General features: G+C 36.5%; 1 protein-coding gene across 4 annotated transcripts in view; it reads right to left on the bottom strand.

Moving 5' to 3' along the window:
* ESRRB (estrogen related receptor beta) overlaps positions 1-12,335 on the bottom strand; it is a 102,192-nt gene extending 89,857 nt beyond the window's left edge. For 2 of the 4 annotated variants that reach the window (XM_087922005.1, XM_087922004.1), the window contains exon 1: positions 11,909-12,335. Coding sequence is in view for 2 of the 4 variants with exons in the window: in XM_087922004.1 (XP_087778130.1) it covers positions 11,909-11,958 (50 nt within the window). In the remaining 2 variants the exon portion in view is untranslated. Of the gene's footprint in view, positions 1-5,549; positions 5,613-11,908 lie in introns of those variants that run through there. The other 2 variants (XM_026705271.2, XM_087922006.1) reach the window with 2 other exon arrangements.
* Positions 12,336-13,347: the final 1,012 nt, after the last annotated feature.

Below are 13,347 nucleotides of genomic sequence, written 5' to 3'. Positions count from 1 at the left end.
TATTTCTGCTTTAATGCTAACCATTTTACCTAGGTGGCTGCCCTGTCTTAAGCATTTTATAAATAATGCAAGGAAAGGAATCCTGAATTGTTGGATCTAATGTCTGTCAGAAGGATTTTATCATTCAATAATTATAGAAAAGTTGTCATATAAAACTAATATTTAATGCATCCTGAACACTCTCTAAAACCCTTGAAATTTTGAGCCTGCTAAAAGTTATTTGTTTTCCTTGACCATATGTCAAGTTTAATATCAATTACATTAAGATTAAATTATAAACATGTTAAGAGCAAAATGGTCATGTTATTACTTGTAGAAAGAAATACTTGTAGAATATTCAGCTCACAAATAAATTGTTTAGTTTGAATGGAAAAAGAAGTGCATTTTATCACTAATATTTTTACAATGAGTTAGATAGCTTACAAGCACTTTACTTATCTTGTTAAGACTCATGTGCCAAGGATAACAACAGCCTATCTTGGGCAACCACCAAAGTGGCGATAATTAGTTTGGTGGCTTAAAATGTCTATTAATAACATGCAAAATGAGATTGCACCCATATCTTGCTGGGCAGAATCCCCACCTTACCAAAAGATAGCCACTTTGAGAATCTATTTGATAAGCTTCGTTCAACATTAGAGATCTATGCCAGAGAAAAAAAATTGAACAAATACATCAGAGGAAAGCATTATTTTACCTTTTGAAACCACAGTGTAATTTCATTACCATTCTGGATCAAAACTGCACCAAAATGCCATAACTGACCCTCCACCCTCATAGCAACCGTGCCTCTTTGCTCTGTTGAAAACTGTGTGCTGCACAGTGTTAGATAAATCCTGCAGGGGGCTGCCGTGTTCTTCTGTATTCACATCTTATCGGTATTATAGTATAGGGACCCCAAAAGCAATCAGAGCAATTCAGAGGAGGTTTCTAAATATGTTAAGCTGAACTACTTTGTATCTGCCAAAACAAAGCCCTTTGTCTCAACTCCTCTAATAAAAGAAACAAGTTTGTGCCAAACAGGTCCCTGAATATACCTTTCTGACTAGGCTTTGGGGAAAACAACTTTGCATAACTGTCACAATGAATTTAGAATTTTCACCCTTCTTAAAAGATGTATTCAAAAAATTTCCAGGAGCCAGGCTATAAGAATATATGATTTGGAGGATAAATTAGGTGCATGTGTATTTATAAATACAGTATATCAAGAAATCTGTCTGTGTTCAGTGGATTTGCATTGAGGAGGGTGCTCGGCTACATTCTTACTTACCTCAGAATATGTAGGCATATAAAGGAATGAAATAGTTGTTGGTTTTCTCTTTGCATTATGAATGGAATTTCTTTTCACCTTCTGCTGTACCCTAGCCACTTAAGCAAATAATAATACTCCACATGAACAAGTATTCTTGTAGTGCCACTTATAAAAATGGCTGAAGTTTGATATCTACAGAAAACCAGGTTTTTCTTTTCCAAAGATAGTTAAATAAGGTATAATAAATAGGTCACTATAATGTAAATATAAATGTAAACAATAAACTATATAAATACTATCTCTATGTATAAGGAACTTTAAAGAACAAACAGGACAAGCCCAGGGATGAGTAGCTAAGAAAGTCAAATTCAATACAGGTTAAACAAGAAAAGGACAGCAACAAAGGAGATTATCAGGTAGAAATGTGTAACAGCCACAAAATAATTAGGACTGAAATATTTGGTGATCTAAGTGTCAAAAGAAATCCCAAACCCTTTTTATCTGATTAATATAACACCACAAAATAATTGGAAAAAATTACTTCATCATTTTTAATACTAGTAGTTAATTAGACTAGAAAATACTAGAAAATACTAACGAAACATTCCTTTCTGTCACTTTTCTTATGTACATACAGAAGATGTGTGTGGAATGCTTATTTTGTGATATGCATGTACCATCTAAAAACATCTAAAATCTGACAAAATAGCTTTATTCTTTGACACTATTATCTGTTGATTGGTGAATCACTGAATTAGTCAATTAAGATAGTTTAATGAGATGGCAGTCTTAAATCAACAGGGAAAAAGTATTCTTAATTTTTTATTGCTCATATAAAGAATATGATGTGGCTTCTACCTATCGAGTATTACTTATGAGGAATTACTGTGGGTGCTACCCTGCCTTTTCGCATCAGATCTTTCAGAAGAAAATTGCTGTTCTTGGTCTGTCACAAAAATCTACAAAGGTTCCAAATTGGTTTTAGAACTTTTGTAAAAATTCAGTGTTTATGTTTTTATTTTAATGCATTGTAAGTCCTTGCATCAAAGTAACAAGTTCATCACTTTTTTCCTGAGATAGAACAAAAGAATCAACAAAAATGATTTTGCACGCTGATGAATCCTACTAGGATTCCACCACATGCTACTACTGAAACTTTGGTTAAACAAGACACAAAACTCAGGAGACACTGCTCCAGTATTTTGGGTACATTTTTGCACAGGCATGTCCAAACAAATACTTTTGAGCTCCTTCTGTCTTTCCTTCTCTCTGAACTATGATCAGGGAACATAGATGAAGACTGTAGAAAACTGTGGTGTCTACACCATGTAATAGTAGAAGAAAATGAATACACTGGGGGAACACCCAGATCTTCAAACAGATTTCAGTGATAAGTGACAATCAATTTTTTTTCTTAATAATAGCAAACCCTATTCCTTATTTAAACCTGCTTATCATTCAAATCACTTTCAAATGAACTGAATTATCTTAGCTGGATGACCTGTATCAAGCACTAGCTCTCGTGATGTCTTAATACATCCAATACCAGTCATGTGAAAGCATGACAATTACAACTGTGCTGTATATATCCCTTATAAGATAAAGCAGTGAGACCCAATAATATCCAATAGTTCAACCACACTAGCACTAAGATATACTGTATAATTTATTCTGGGCAAAAACATATCTTTTACCTTTTAAACCTTTTAAACTTACCAAGGCTGATTAGTCTTTATTATTCATTAATTAATTTTTGTTTCCCTATTATTGCTCAACAACCCTTCTCAAGTAACAATAGGGAAACTGACACTGTAATTTTGTACAAGTTTAAGAAAAGAACCTAACAATTTAAACCTGATTTGTGTTTTCATTTTTAATCAACATTTAAAGAGTCTTCCCTAAATTCCTTAATGAAAAATAAAAAGGAAATAAAAATACAATATAAACTTGTTTGGGCATGTGCATTAGCCAAATGTATTTCTCAAGCATATTTATCAACAAAAACTCAGAGAACAAAACACTATTAGGATCGCTGCAGTGTTTGCTTTAAACAATATATGTTTCTCTTGGAAAGATTTCATTAAAATAAGAGCATGCATTTACTTTATTCAGTACAATTCTTTCTGCAATACTAAGATGAGGCTGATGGTTAAGAATTCAGCAAGAAACCACAATTAAATTGTAACTGTATTTTTAAAAGTTAAAAAGATAACCTGACATACTGAACAGAAATATAAAAAACTCATCCTCCACAACAATCCTCTTGTAGGGGATTCAAATATTGCAACACCTTAAAATATTGCAACAAAATTCCTGTCTTTAACCAATCATGTTTCTTAATGTTACTAAATAGATGACAATCTAATCACATTTTCTTATCATTTAACTCAGGAACAATATCTTGGATTTTTCTACAGTGTAGTACTTGCTCACTTTCTGTATTTATTTCTAATAACTCAATTCCACCCAAAAAAATTTAATATCCTCTATTTACATCTTTTAAAAAATCAATAATTTATTTTTTATACAAGTGACTTTATATTGTATCAAAACTGGGTTCAGACAGAGATTAAGTTTTATTCCTTACAACTCAATTTATTTAAAGATACCAGCATAGTGGTATCTTGTACTCAACATAGATACCGATAAATATTTACATTCATGCTAGCTGTAAGGAAATGCATAGCTAGATATAATTAAAACAGGTCCCAGTAATATGTTACAGGTCCCAGTAACATGCACAGACAGTGAATCTGATAAGCTTTTGTATGAAAACATAACACAGAAACTCATAATGAAAAATTAGATTTTTCAAAATAATTTGTGCTTTTATTCATGCAAACACTTATATGAAAAGGCAGGCACCATGTTTATTTTATTTTCTGCAACATTTTTAAACCAACTCAATCTACAAAAGTCTATGCTATTACATCTGACTCCATTTTTAATATTCTCAGAAAGATTTATTTCTATGTTCTCCTGATGATAAAGAAATTGCATCAAAGGACAGCTACTGTGACACTTTATGAAAAATGTAAGGGAAGCCAAGACAATGAATTATCAAATATGTTTTTATTAGAAAGTAATGTTAACAACTCCAACAGCGTCTGTCTATTGCTCTCAATTTAGACTGCATTGCAGGCAATATGGCCTTAACTGTCACCACTTTCTAAATTAAGGAATTACCTGTTCTTCTCTTCTGATACCTACATGCCCAATTGATTACTAATGTTTGACATTAAGGTTTTAAGTTTTGCTTAAATTGCAGCTCTAGAATATATTGCCCCATAATTAATCTGGATTGTTCTCACATATCACCAAATTTACTAAAATGGAAAGGTCATATTACATAAAAATAGGAGCACTTGAGATGTTGAATGAAATCAAAATCAAAGAAGTTCAGCAAATTTTCTCAAACTGTATGCCCCAAATAATTTAATGCCTATCATAGAAGAATGTGAAAAATCTTCTTAAAATTAACTTTTTGTCAGAAATAAATATCCAAGTATTTAATAGTCTTCTTATACCAAATTTATGGTAAACTGCATCACAAGATAACTTTTACAGATTTTGGACAAAAGAAAACTTTATTTGTCTAAAGACTTTCTCCTTTAAACTATTTTCATAGACATTTAAATTTTCCAGACCTAAAAAATGGTACAAATATCAGTGGAAGAACGATTTGTACATGATTGTGATACGCACATGGGACAAACACAATGAATTTAAAGATAACTATTTTGCAAATCAGCATAAGTGATGACAATAATATTCCGTTCTCTCTGTATTTTAGAGAGGAAATCAGCAATTTTTCAATTGAAAAAGTAACACTTTTTGTAAAACCATTCTTGTGATTCTGTTCTCAAGAAAGTAGAACAAAATATGCTTTGTGGAGCTGTTCATAAAGGCTGTTACACATAATTTAACTTTAAAATATAATAATGGAAAACTAGTTTATATGTAGATGTGTTTCACTGTCCATCTGCCTACCTACCTGCCTGCCTTCGTATAAAGGAATGCACAACACACAAATACGTTTTCAGGAGAAATTATCACACATGGATTATAACATAAACAATTTGTTAAGTTAATATACAGGGAAGACGCTAAAAAGATAATTTTAGTCTCAAAAGATAATTTTAACCTGATAACCTCATTCTAACTATTACTTAGAAGCACATAGAATGAAAGATCACACTTCATTCCAAATTTCAGTAGCCTTTCTACAGTATTTCCCTTTCCTACCCCAGAAACAGGATATAATGGTATGGAAATACCCTAAAAATCAGCACCTCACCAGCAGTGCAGAATCGGACAAGATACGCCGCCTCTGTCTATTCTCAATCCATTCCCTTCCACACTAAAAAACAAAACAAGAATAGCTTGGTCATGGCATGTTACTGCACACAAAAGGGGTAAAACAGAATCTCTAGCATGCTAAAATTTGCATGAGAAGGCAAATACCCTCTGAATATACAGTCAAAGTTTGTCACTTATGGATTACATGTTTGCTGTTAACAAAATATTCAAGAATATTCTGGTAAAATGAGGACTAGCTAGAAATATTGGGAGATATTACTTCAAAATGTAAACATGGATATTTTTTCCTTTTTAGGGGGCAGGAGAAAAGGACACCAAGGTGAACACAGTAGACACGAAGAATATAAGAGGAAAAATGCAGTACAAAATTGACATAAGTTAATGACAATAGAAACTGCTTTTTTGCAACATGTCCCTGGGAAACACAAGATAATGAGTGGCAAGGTTGACTGTCTGAACTGTTCATGTGCACCAGCAAGCCAATATACATTAGAGCAGTCTTCCTGCATATTGTTTTGAACAGTATCCAAAGCTCAGGAAAAGGACATCACCAATTCCATTCAAATGACATCCAGAAACAGCACCCAAAGCAAGAAAAAAATGCATATCTGGCATGGATTAAAAAGCACATACTACTCTTCTTTGGCTAACTTAAGGTTAAGTCATGTGCAGTGAAAGTTGCCTTAATCTGCAAGAGCTTGTTTATAATTACATTTGCAATTACAAACAGGGCAAAGATACTATTTCTACAATGGGTTCCACTTCAAGCGGGTATTATTTCTTAATAGAAAGTAATCTCAAGCAGCAGAGTTATCAAGTGCTTCTTGATTGACAAGTAATGGGCACTTACATAGAAGGGCCACTTTATGGGCAACTCAAGTGCTCAAAGAATCAGAGGATAGAGTAGAACAGATAAGGCAAGACAAATCCAGGCAGTCACCAGGAGTCAACACTCACTTTTACACACCAATAATAATAATAATAATCTGAACACCGTCAGCATTGACAAAATCACCACCAGTCAGTTGCAAAAGGCAGCTTTACTTGGAACAGCATACATCCTACAATGATACGTTTAACACCGTCAAACAAAAATATCTGCCAATCAGCTGGAGTATTTACTATTTCATTCTGAAAGCTGAAGTGTGTTTCTCTCTTACAAATTCCAAACACACCTGCCCAAAGAAATAGAAATACATCTGGATTTCTTTGCTGATGACCTGCAAAAGTTAATTACTACCAGCATCTGCTCTTGAGATACCCCTAAGTCAGCATCCAGGAAAGTCATGAATATTATATACACTAAGAACTAGGAATGACTGCACTATACAACTGATACTTTATAAATGTTGCACTATTTTCCTAAAGATACAAAAATATAGGAATATTTTTAAAACTTAAAAAAATACTTGTTTTGCGGATGACATAGAAAAATAATCTCAGTGTCACTTGAAACCCATTTATTTAGCAGTATGATCCAATGAAATCTATGTGATTGCACCTTAGTAAAGGACTGCAGCTTCTTTACAGTAAGTTGATGGAGCATCTAAGTATCCCTAGGGTACCCTAATACTACGTTTATAATACTCTTGCCCTAAGCACTTCTAAAAGTATTAGTTGTAATACAGAATGGCAGAATCATAAGTGTATCTGGCTTATTCAGCTTCATTTCTTTCCTTCTCCTTCCCTCAAAACGACGCTATAGAGTATAGAGCACTGCACACCAGAACAACTAGACACAAGAACAGTTTTTTCCCGAAAGCCATCACTCTGCTAAACAAATAATTCCCTCAACACTGTTCAACTATTTACAAAGTCTGCACTACTATCACTGTTAATCTTCTCATCACTCCTTATCACCCATCCCCTCCCACTTGTGATTGTAACTTTGTCACTTGTATCCTTACGATTAATATTGACTGTTTCCTAGTATGATTTGATTGCTTATTGTACCTTATGACTATCATTAAGTGTTGTGCCTTATGATTTTTGACTCTTGACGAATGTACCTTTTCTTTTATGTATACTGAGAGCATTTGCACCAAGTCAAATTCCTTGTGTGTCCAATCACACTTGGTCAATAAAGAACTCTATTCTATTTCTCTTTGCAAGGTAGAGATATTGTTAGAAGAAATCAGTTATTGGTGCATTCATGAATTTGGATTCTAATTCTATATTACATTTCTCCTTCAGCATTTATTAAAAGTAACTCTATCCAAAACAAAGATGTTATCAAGATTTCAGCACTTAATGAAAAGCTTCAGTGTGGCATTTAAGAATGGGGAAATTCTGTTTGGTCAAATATATAATTGAAAAGAAAAGAAAAGTAAGTCAGAATAGAAAATAATGAAAAGAAAGCAGAAAATTCAAGGCAAATGATTTCAAGCAACGAATATTGTTTTAGGAAAAACAATCCAATCTGCTGTAAAATTTCTATCCCAGCAGTTTTCTTTGATGTAGTGTTCTTCTCTCAGGCTAAATGTGATAACCAGTGATTCCTTTCAATCAATATAATGAAAAAATTCTTGTCAGGTCATTGTTTTGCCTAAAATGTTAATAATAAGGCATGTTGTTATTATTTTAAGTAATTGATATGGGAAAAACGGAAACCAAATACCAGGTTCAAATTTTCTTTTAATGTTCTGGGCTATATATACACAATAAGAATTCATTTCAGGGAAATTAACCAACTCACTTCTTTACATTAGAATTTCTTCCTGAATTAGTGTTTAGTCTCAACAGAGAGAGCAGCTATTGCCTACTATAGTTAGTAGTCCAAGAGTATCCAGACCACTTACAGGGTTATTCAATGACTCTGTTTAAATTTTCTTTTCGAATCACAGAAGTGAAATAGATAAATATATATATATATATATATATATATATATTTGTGTATATATATATATATATATATATATATATATATATATATATATATATATATATATATATATATATATATCTGTTCTCCTAGATTTCAGAAAGGCCTAGAACACAAGCAATAGATTCATCCAATCTTTCTGACTTGAATTTCTTCTTACCACAGAAGTATGATCCTACCATAATCCTTCAGAAACCACAATGATCAACAAAAAGCAACAAACATTAATAATGAATCTCCTTTCTCTACTGAGCAGAATCGAATAGTCCCGTCTGATCACATTTCTAAATTCCACAGCTGCAGTTATGTTTCATGTCTTATTTTTCATACTGATGACATATTGATGAGGCTAACATTAACGTGCCTTCTTTTAACCCTACCAACAGAATCTTCAAGATATGTTTATATATCAAAGTAGTCATCTTTATTTAATCTATTTGCCAGCAGACACTATCTTAGAACTACAGAAACTCCCTCTCAGCTAGAACTGGAATTTAACAACAAAGCAAATAAAAACTTGGAAATTTCACTTTAAGGAATATTATATGCATGACCATATGCAGCATAATATTCAATCATATATTCATCATGCATCTGGATAATAGACATATATACAGAGACACACACACCTATGCAGAATTCATGTATTACATAATTACTGTACTGCAGGGAAGCACTATCATTGCAATTGAACTAATTTCACGCACTACATCTTTCTTGACCTGTAAGACAAATTGGAGGCTCATTTATTTTGTATCCTTACTTATTAATCCTACTTTGGCCAAAGATTTTAATTTCTACTTTATTCCCCTTATTAAAGTAAAAAAAAAACTTTTATATGCTAGGTCTTAAAAATTACAGAAAATAATCCACTATGTGTATATAAAGGTCAAATTAGTAAAAGGACATAGATATGCCTAATGTTACATTCCTTAAGAGTAAAATCTTGCATTTTGTGAACTTATTCTGAGAAGGTGATTGTGCACAGTCTTCTTTAGTTACTTAAAACATTCCTATAACATAATACATCTGAACAGGTGGGGAAAGGTCCTCCTTAACCCAAAAGAGTAAAATGTAAGCATCAATAACCTAAACCTGATTTTCAGAACTAAACCACCTCCTGATTAGGAACAAAACAAAATCAGAATTCAGCAATGTATAGAATTTTGCCTTTCACTTCCAGTATCTTAATGGATTGAGGACTGACTGACATTTATTCATACACACAAACACACACACACATACATACACAAACACACCTCACTAGTGGAAAACAAATAAACCAAAAAGACAGTTTTTAGTTATACTATGCCATGCCCATTTTTAATAATGCAAAAGAAAAATACAGATCCTTTTTAACTTGACTTAAGTTAATATGATAATTAAATATATAGTGTTTATGTATAAAAATAACAACCACTGAAGAAAATTAAAGGAGCAACTTTATAATTGTGTAACTGATAAGTGGCCCACATGCATTATAGAGGTTTTTCTTGACAGGTGACACATATGTGCAGAGAGAAAAAAGATCTTCTACCAATATTACACATTTGCAACATCAGAGGAATTATTATTCATATAACTACAATTATAGTTATGGTCTTCTATACTGTATAAGCATGTAAACGTAAGTTGAAATAAGATCCAGGAAGGAAATTTTAGAAATGCATATTCTCTATTACCATTTTGCATTTCAAAATCATCTTAAAGATAACGCCTCTGAGTCTTATTTAACAGCCCTTCTTTCTCTTTAAAAACTGCAAAGTCCATTATTTCATAGCTGAAATAATACACTCCTCGTTCTGGATCAGATCCAGTTTTGTTTCCTTTCCTTTTTAATTGCAAACTAAAACCCAACACTGTTGGCTACTTTATACAGTAATCCTCTCAGTATACAAAGTCATTAAGAAGAATCAGGTGAGGGCTTTGTTTATTTTCTTGAACTGTTATCTACTTGCTTTCAACAAGATGGGTACAAACAACATGTTTAAAGGAAAAACACAATGTCAGTGGCTGTAAATAGTAAGCATCTTTTTAAAGGCAAGCATGCTTCACTTTTTTTTCCAGTTTCTATTCCGGTTAATATTTCTAACAAAATATTAAAAGTATCAAATACATTCTTACATTAAGCCACTGTTCATAAAACGTAAGCAAAGATTTAAAGATCTTTTATTCAGGAAGGTTAATTGGCACTTACCAAAACATTCATGAAAATAAAAACCTGAACATTTTTTACTGGCAAACAATGGAATGAACACTAAAATACAAGGAACAGACAAAAAAGAACAACAACCCTTAGGAACATTCAGTCTTTTCCAGGAAAAAAGAGGTGTCAAAAGGATACAAGAGAAACTACAAATTACTTTTAGTGTGGAAACTGTGGTTTTTGCTTAACCACTACTAAGGTGTGGGTGTTGAAATTATGCCATATAAGTCCGCCTAGCTGATACCTCTGGTGTTTTTAAATTGTTTACCGTCCAGGTTTTCTCAGATGAAGGTATAAAGGGGAATGGCTTAGGAACTCATTTGGTTAAAGAGAAGAAGCAGGCATGGGAAAGAATCAGAGCAACAAGAGCAGACCGGGATAACAAGCGAACTCAAATCCGCTTTCCAAAGTTCAGCATAAAACTCAAGACTTTTCGTCAACAACCTCACACAAGAGCGGCCGGCGCTCCTCAGCCCACCATCACACGAAGGGAGAAGCCACCGGCCAAGTGTCAAACTGGCATCAGTTCCAGCTTGGATCCCTTGCTTAACTCTAACCGCCTCTGCCCAGGATGCTCTGTGCACGGAAGATGCGGAGAACTTCCAATAATCCATACGGCTTCACTTGAAAACAACAACTCAAAGTATACCAAGTTTTTTACAAGAAAGCAAAAAAGCTCAGCTTTTTTTGGAAGCAAGTGGAAGGCGATCTGGCCGTTTGAAATCAATTTGCACGCTCCAGAAAGAAAGTGGCGCGCGCGTGTTGAGCAAACTGCTTCGCAAGTCTTTCTTTCTTCTTGCTCGCTCGCTTTATTTTATTTCCTTTATTTCTCCCCGTTAGGCGCTAAACCTTACAGTAATCGCGGACCCTATTCTATATAAGAGAAATTGCATTCTCTTCTGGCATTTCTGGACGGAGCAAAGTAATCATACACGCGCGGCGTCGCCTGCGCTTTCAGGAGATCGGGGATGGACCGGGGGGAGCCATCCCTTCGCGTTGCACAAGAGAAGGAAAAAAGTTTGGGCGCCCGTATGAAACACTCTCTCACACACACACACGTTCAACCCCCACCCCACCCCACCCGCCTCCCCTTTGCAACTCCAACCCCACCTTAGGACGCCTCGGAACCCGCATCCTTTCCTGTCATTTCTGTCAGAAGTAAAAAAAAAAAAGATTTTTAAAAAGGGAGGGGGGGGGGGGAAAAGCAAGACATTCCTGGCAAAAGAAGTTAAGCAAGGAGGGCACCTACTGGTTATGATAGCTGAGAGGATCTGAGATGCAAAGTTCGGAAATGTCCATCAGTTCTGTTTTAGCATTCCCAGTTGGCAGAGAGAGAAAAAAGAACCAACCCGGCTAGGTCGCGCCGAAGAGAAGGGCAGCGAAGGGGGAAAGGAGGGCAGGGGACGGCGAGGCAATTGAAATAAAGGCTAGAAGCGGGACAGCGGGGCTGGGGTGGGGACAAAACAAAACCAAACAAAAAAAGAGAGCGGCCGGGAAGGCTTATGGGGGGTGGGGGGGAGAGACGGACCAAAGGAAGCGGGGAGAGCGCAGGGTTAGACAGAGAAGGAGAAGGAGAGAAAGGCAGAAAAGCAGTCCGGCTCCTCCACCACACGCGGCTCTTCCTCCAATCACACTGAGGCGAGCCGGCAGCCGGGTAGCCAGCGAACGCGAAGACAGCGGCTGTAGAGATTTAGACGCCGCTAAACCCCTTACTGTAGCTTTAAGACGGGGAGATGGATGAATATGGCACCGCCGCTATTGGCTCCCTCTCGGGGGGTTGGACTTAAACTGACAGGACGGCGGCGGCGGCGGCGGCGGCCGCGCGAGGGGACGGGGGGGGGGAGGGAGGGAGGGAGGTTGCAAGGGGGCAAAGCGCGGGGAGTCGCTAACCTCGCCGCACGTGGCAGCGGAGGCCGCATCCCGCCTCACCCTCGCAGGCCGGATCCCAGCCGGCCGCTTGGACGGGGGGTCACATGCGGCGCCCGCTCATCCGGCCTCTTTCACACCACCGTCACCACCACGGGGAGCCTTTCGCTGGGGACGCGGCTGGAAGGGGAAGCCGAGGCGCGAGGCGGCCCGGATGCTCGTGGGCTGCGGGTGGCGGCCGCTTTCGAAGCCTCTGCTGGGGAGGAGGAGGAGACGCTTCTCGCTATGGCGCCCGATCCTTCGCGTCCGCCCGGCTTGAGTGAATCGGAAAGTGAGCGGATCAGAAGGGAGGGAAGCGGAGGCGTGTAGCCCTGGAGGAGCTGTGCACGGAGCCAGGCAGCGCCGCGGACGTTTAAGCTCAGGGCAGCCATCCGCCTGCGATTACAGGCGGATGGAAAGGGAGGCGTTGAGCTCCTAAACTCCCGTTGCAAGGCTGGAGGCAGACAGCGGTCACTTCGGTTTGCGATTAAATATTTATTTGCAACTTTTGAAAACTATTGGTTTCCGTCCTCGCGTAAATTGGCGGGAGATTATCTCAAAAGCTGCCGGCTGAATGAACCGGCCCTCCCGGTTTATCAGAGCGCCTCTCGGAATGATGCTCTTTCCGTAACCGGAGGTCAGAATAACCGTGTTGGTTTTTTTTTTTTAGAAATGTATACCTTTCGGAAACAAGGGTACCTTGTTTTGTTTTGTTTTTACATGCATGAATTAATAAAAACAAGCCTTTTGTTGTTGTTGTTCGTTAGGTACAAACACAGAGTT

Source organism: Pseudonaja textilis, chromosome 1, assembly GCF_049901715.1.
Source record: "Pseudonaja textilis isolate UNSWEBS1 chromosome 1, rPseTex1.2, whole genome shotgun sequence".
NCBI lineage: Eukaryota > Metazoa > Chordata > Lepidosauria > Squamata > Elapidae > Pseudonaja > Pseudonaja textilis.
Note: the sequence above shows the minus strand (reverse complement) of the source record. Positions and strands in the feature narration are given on the sequence as shown.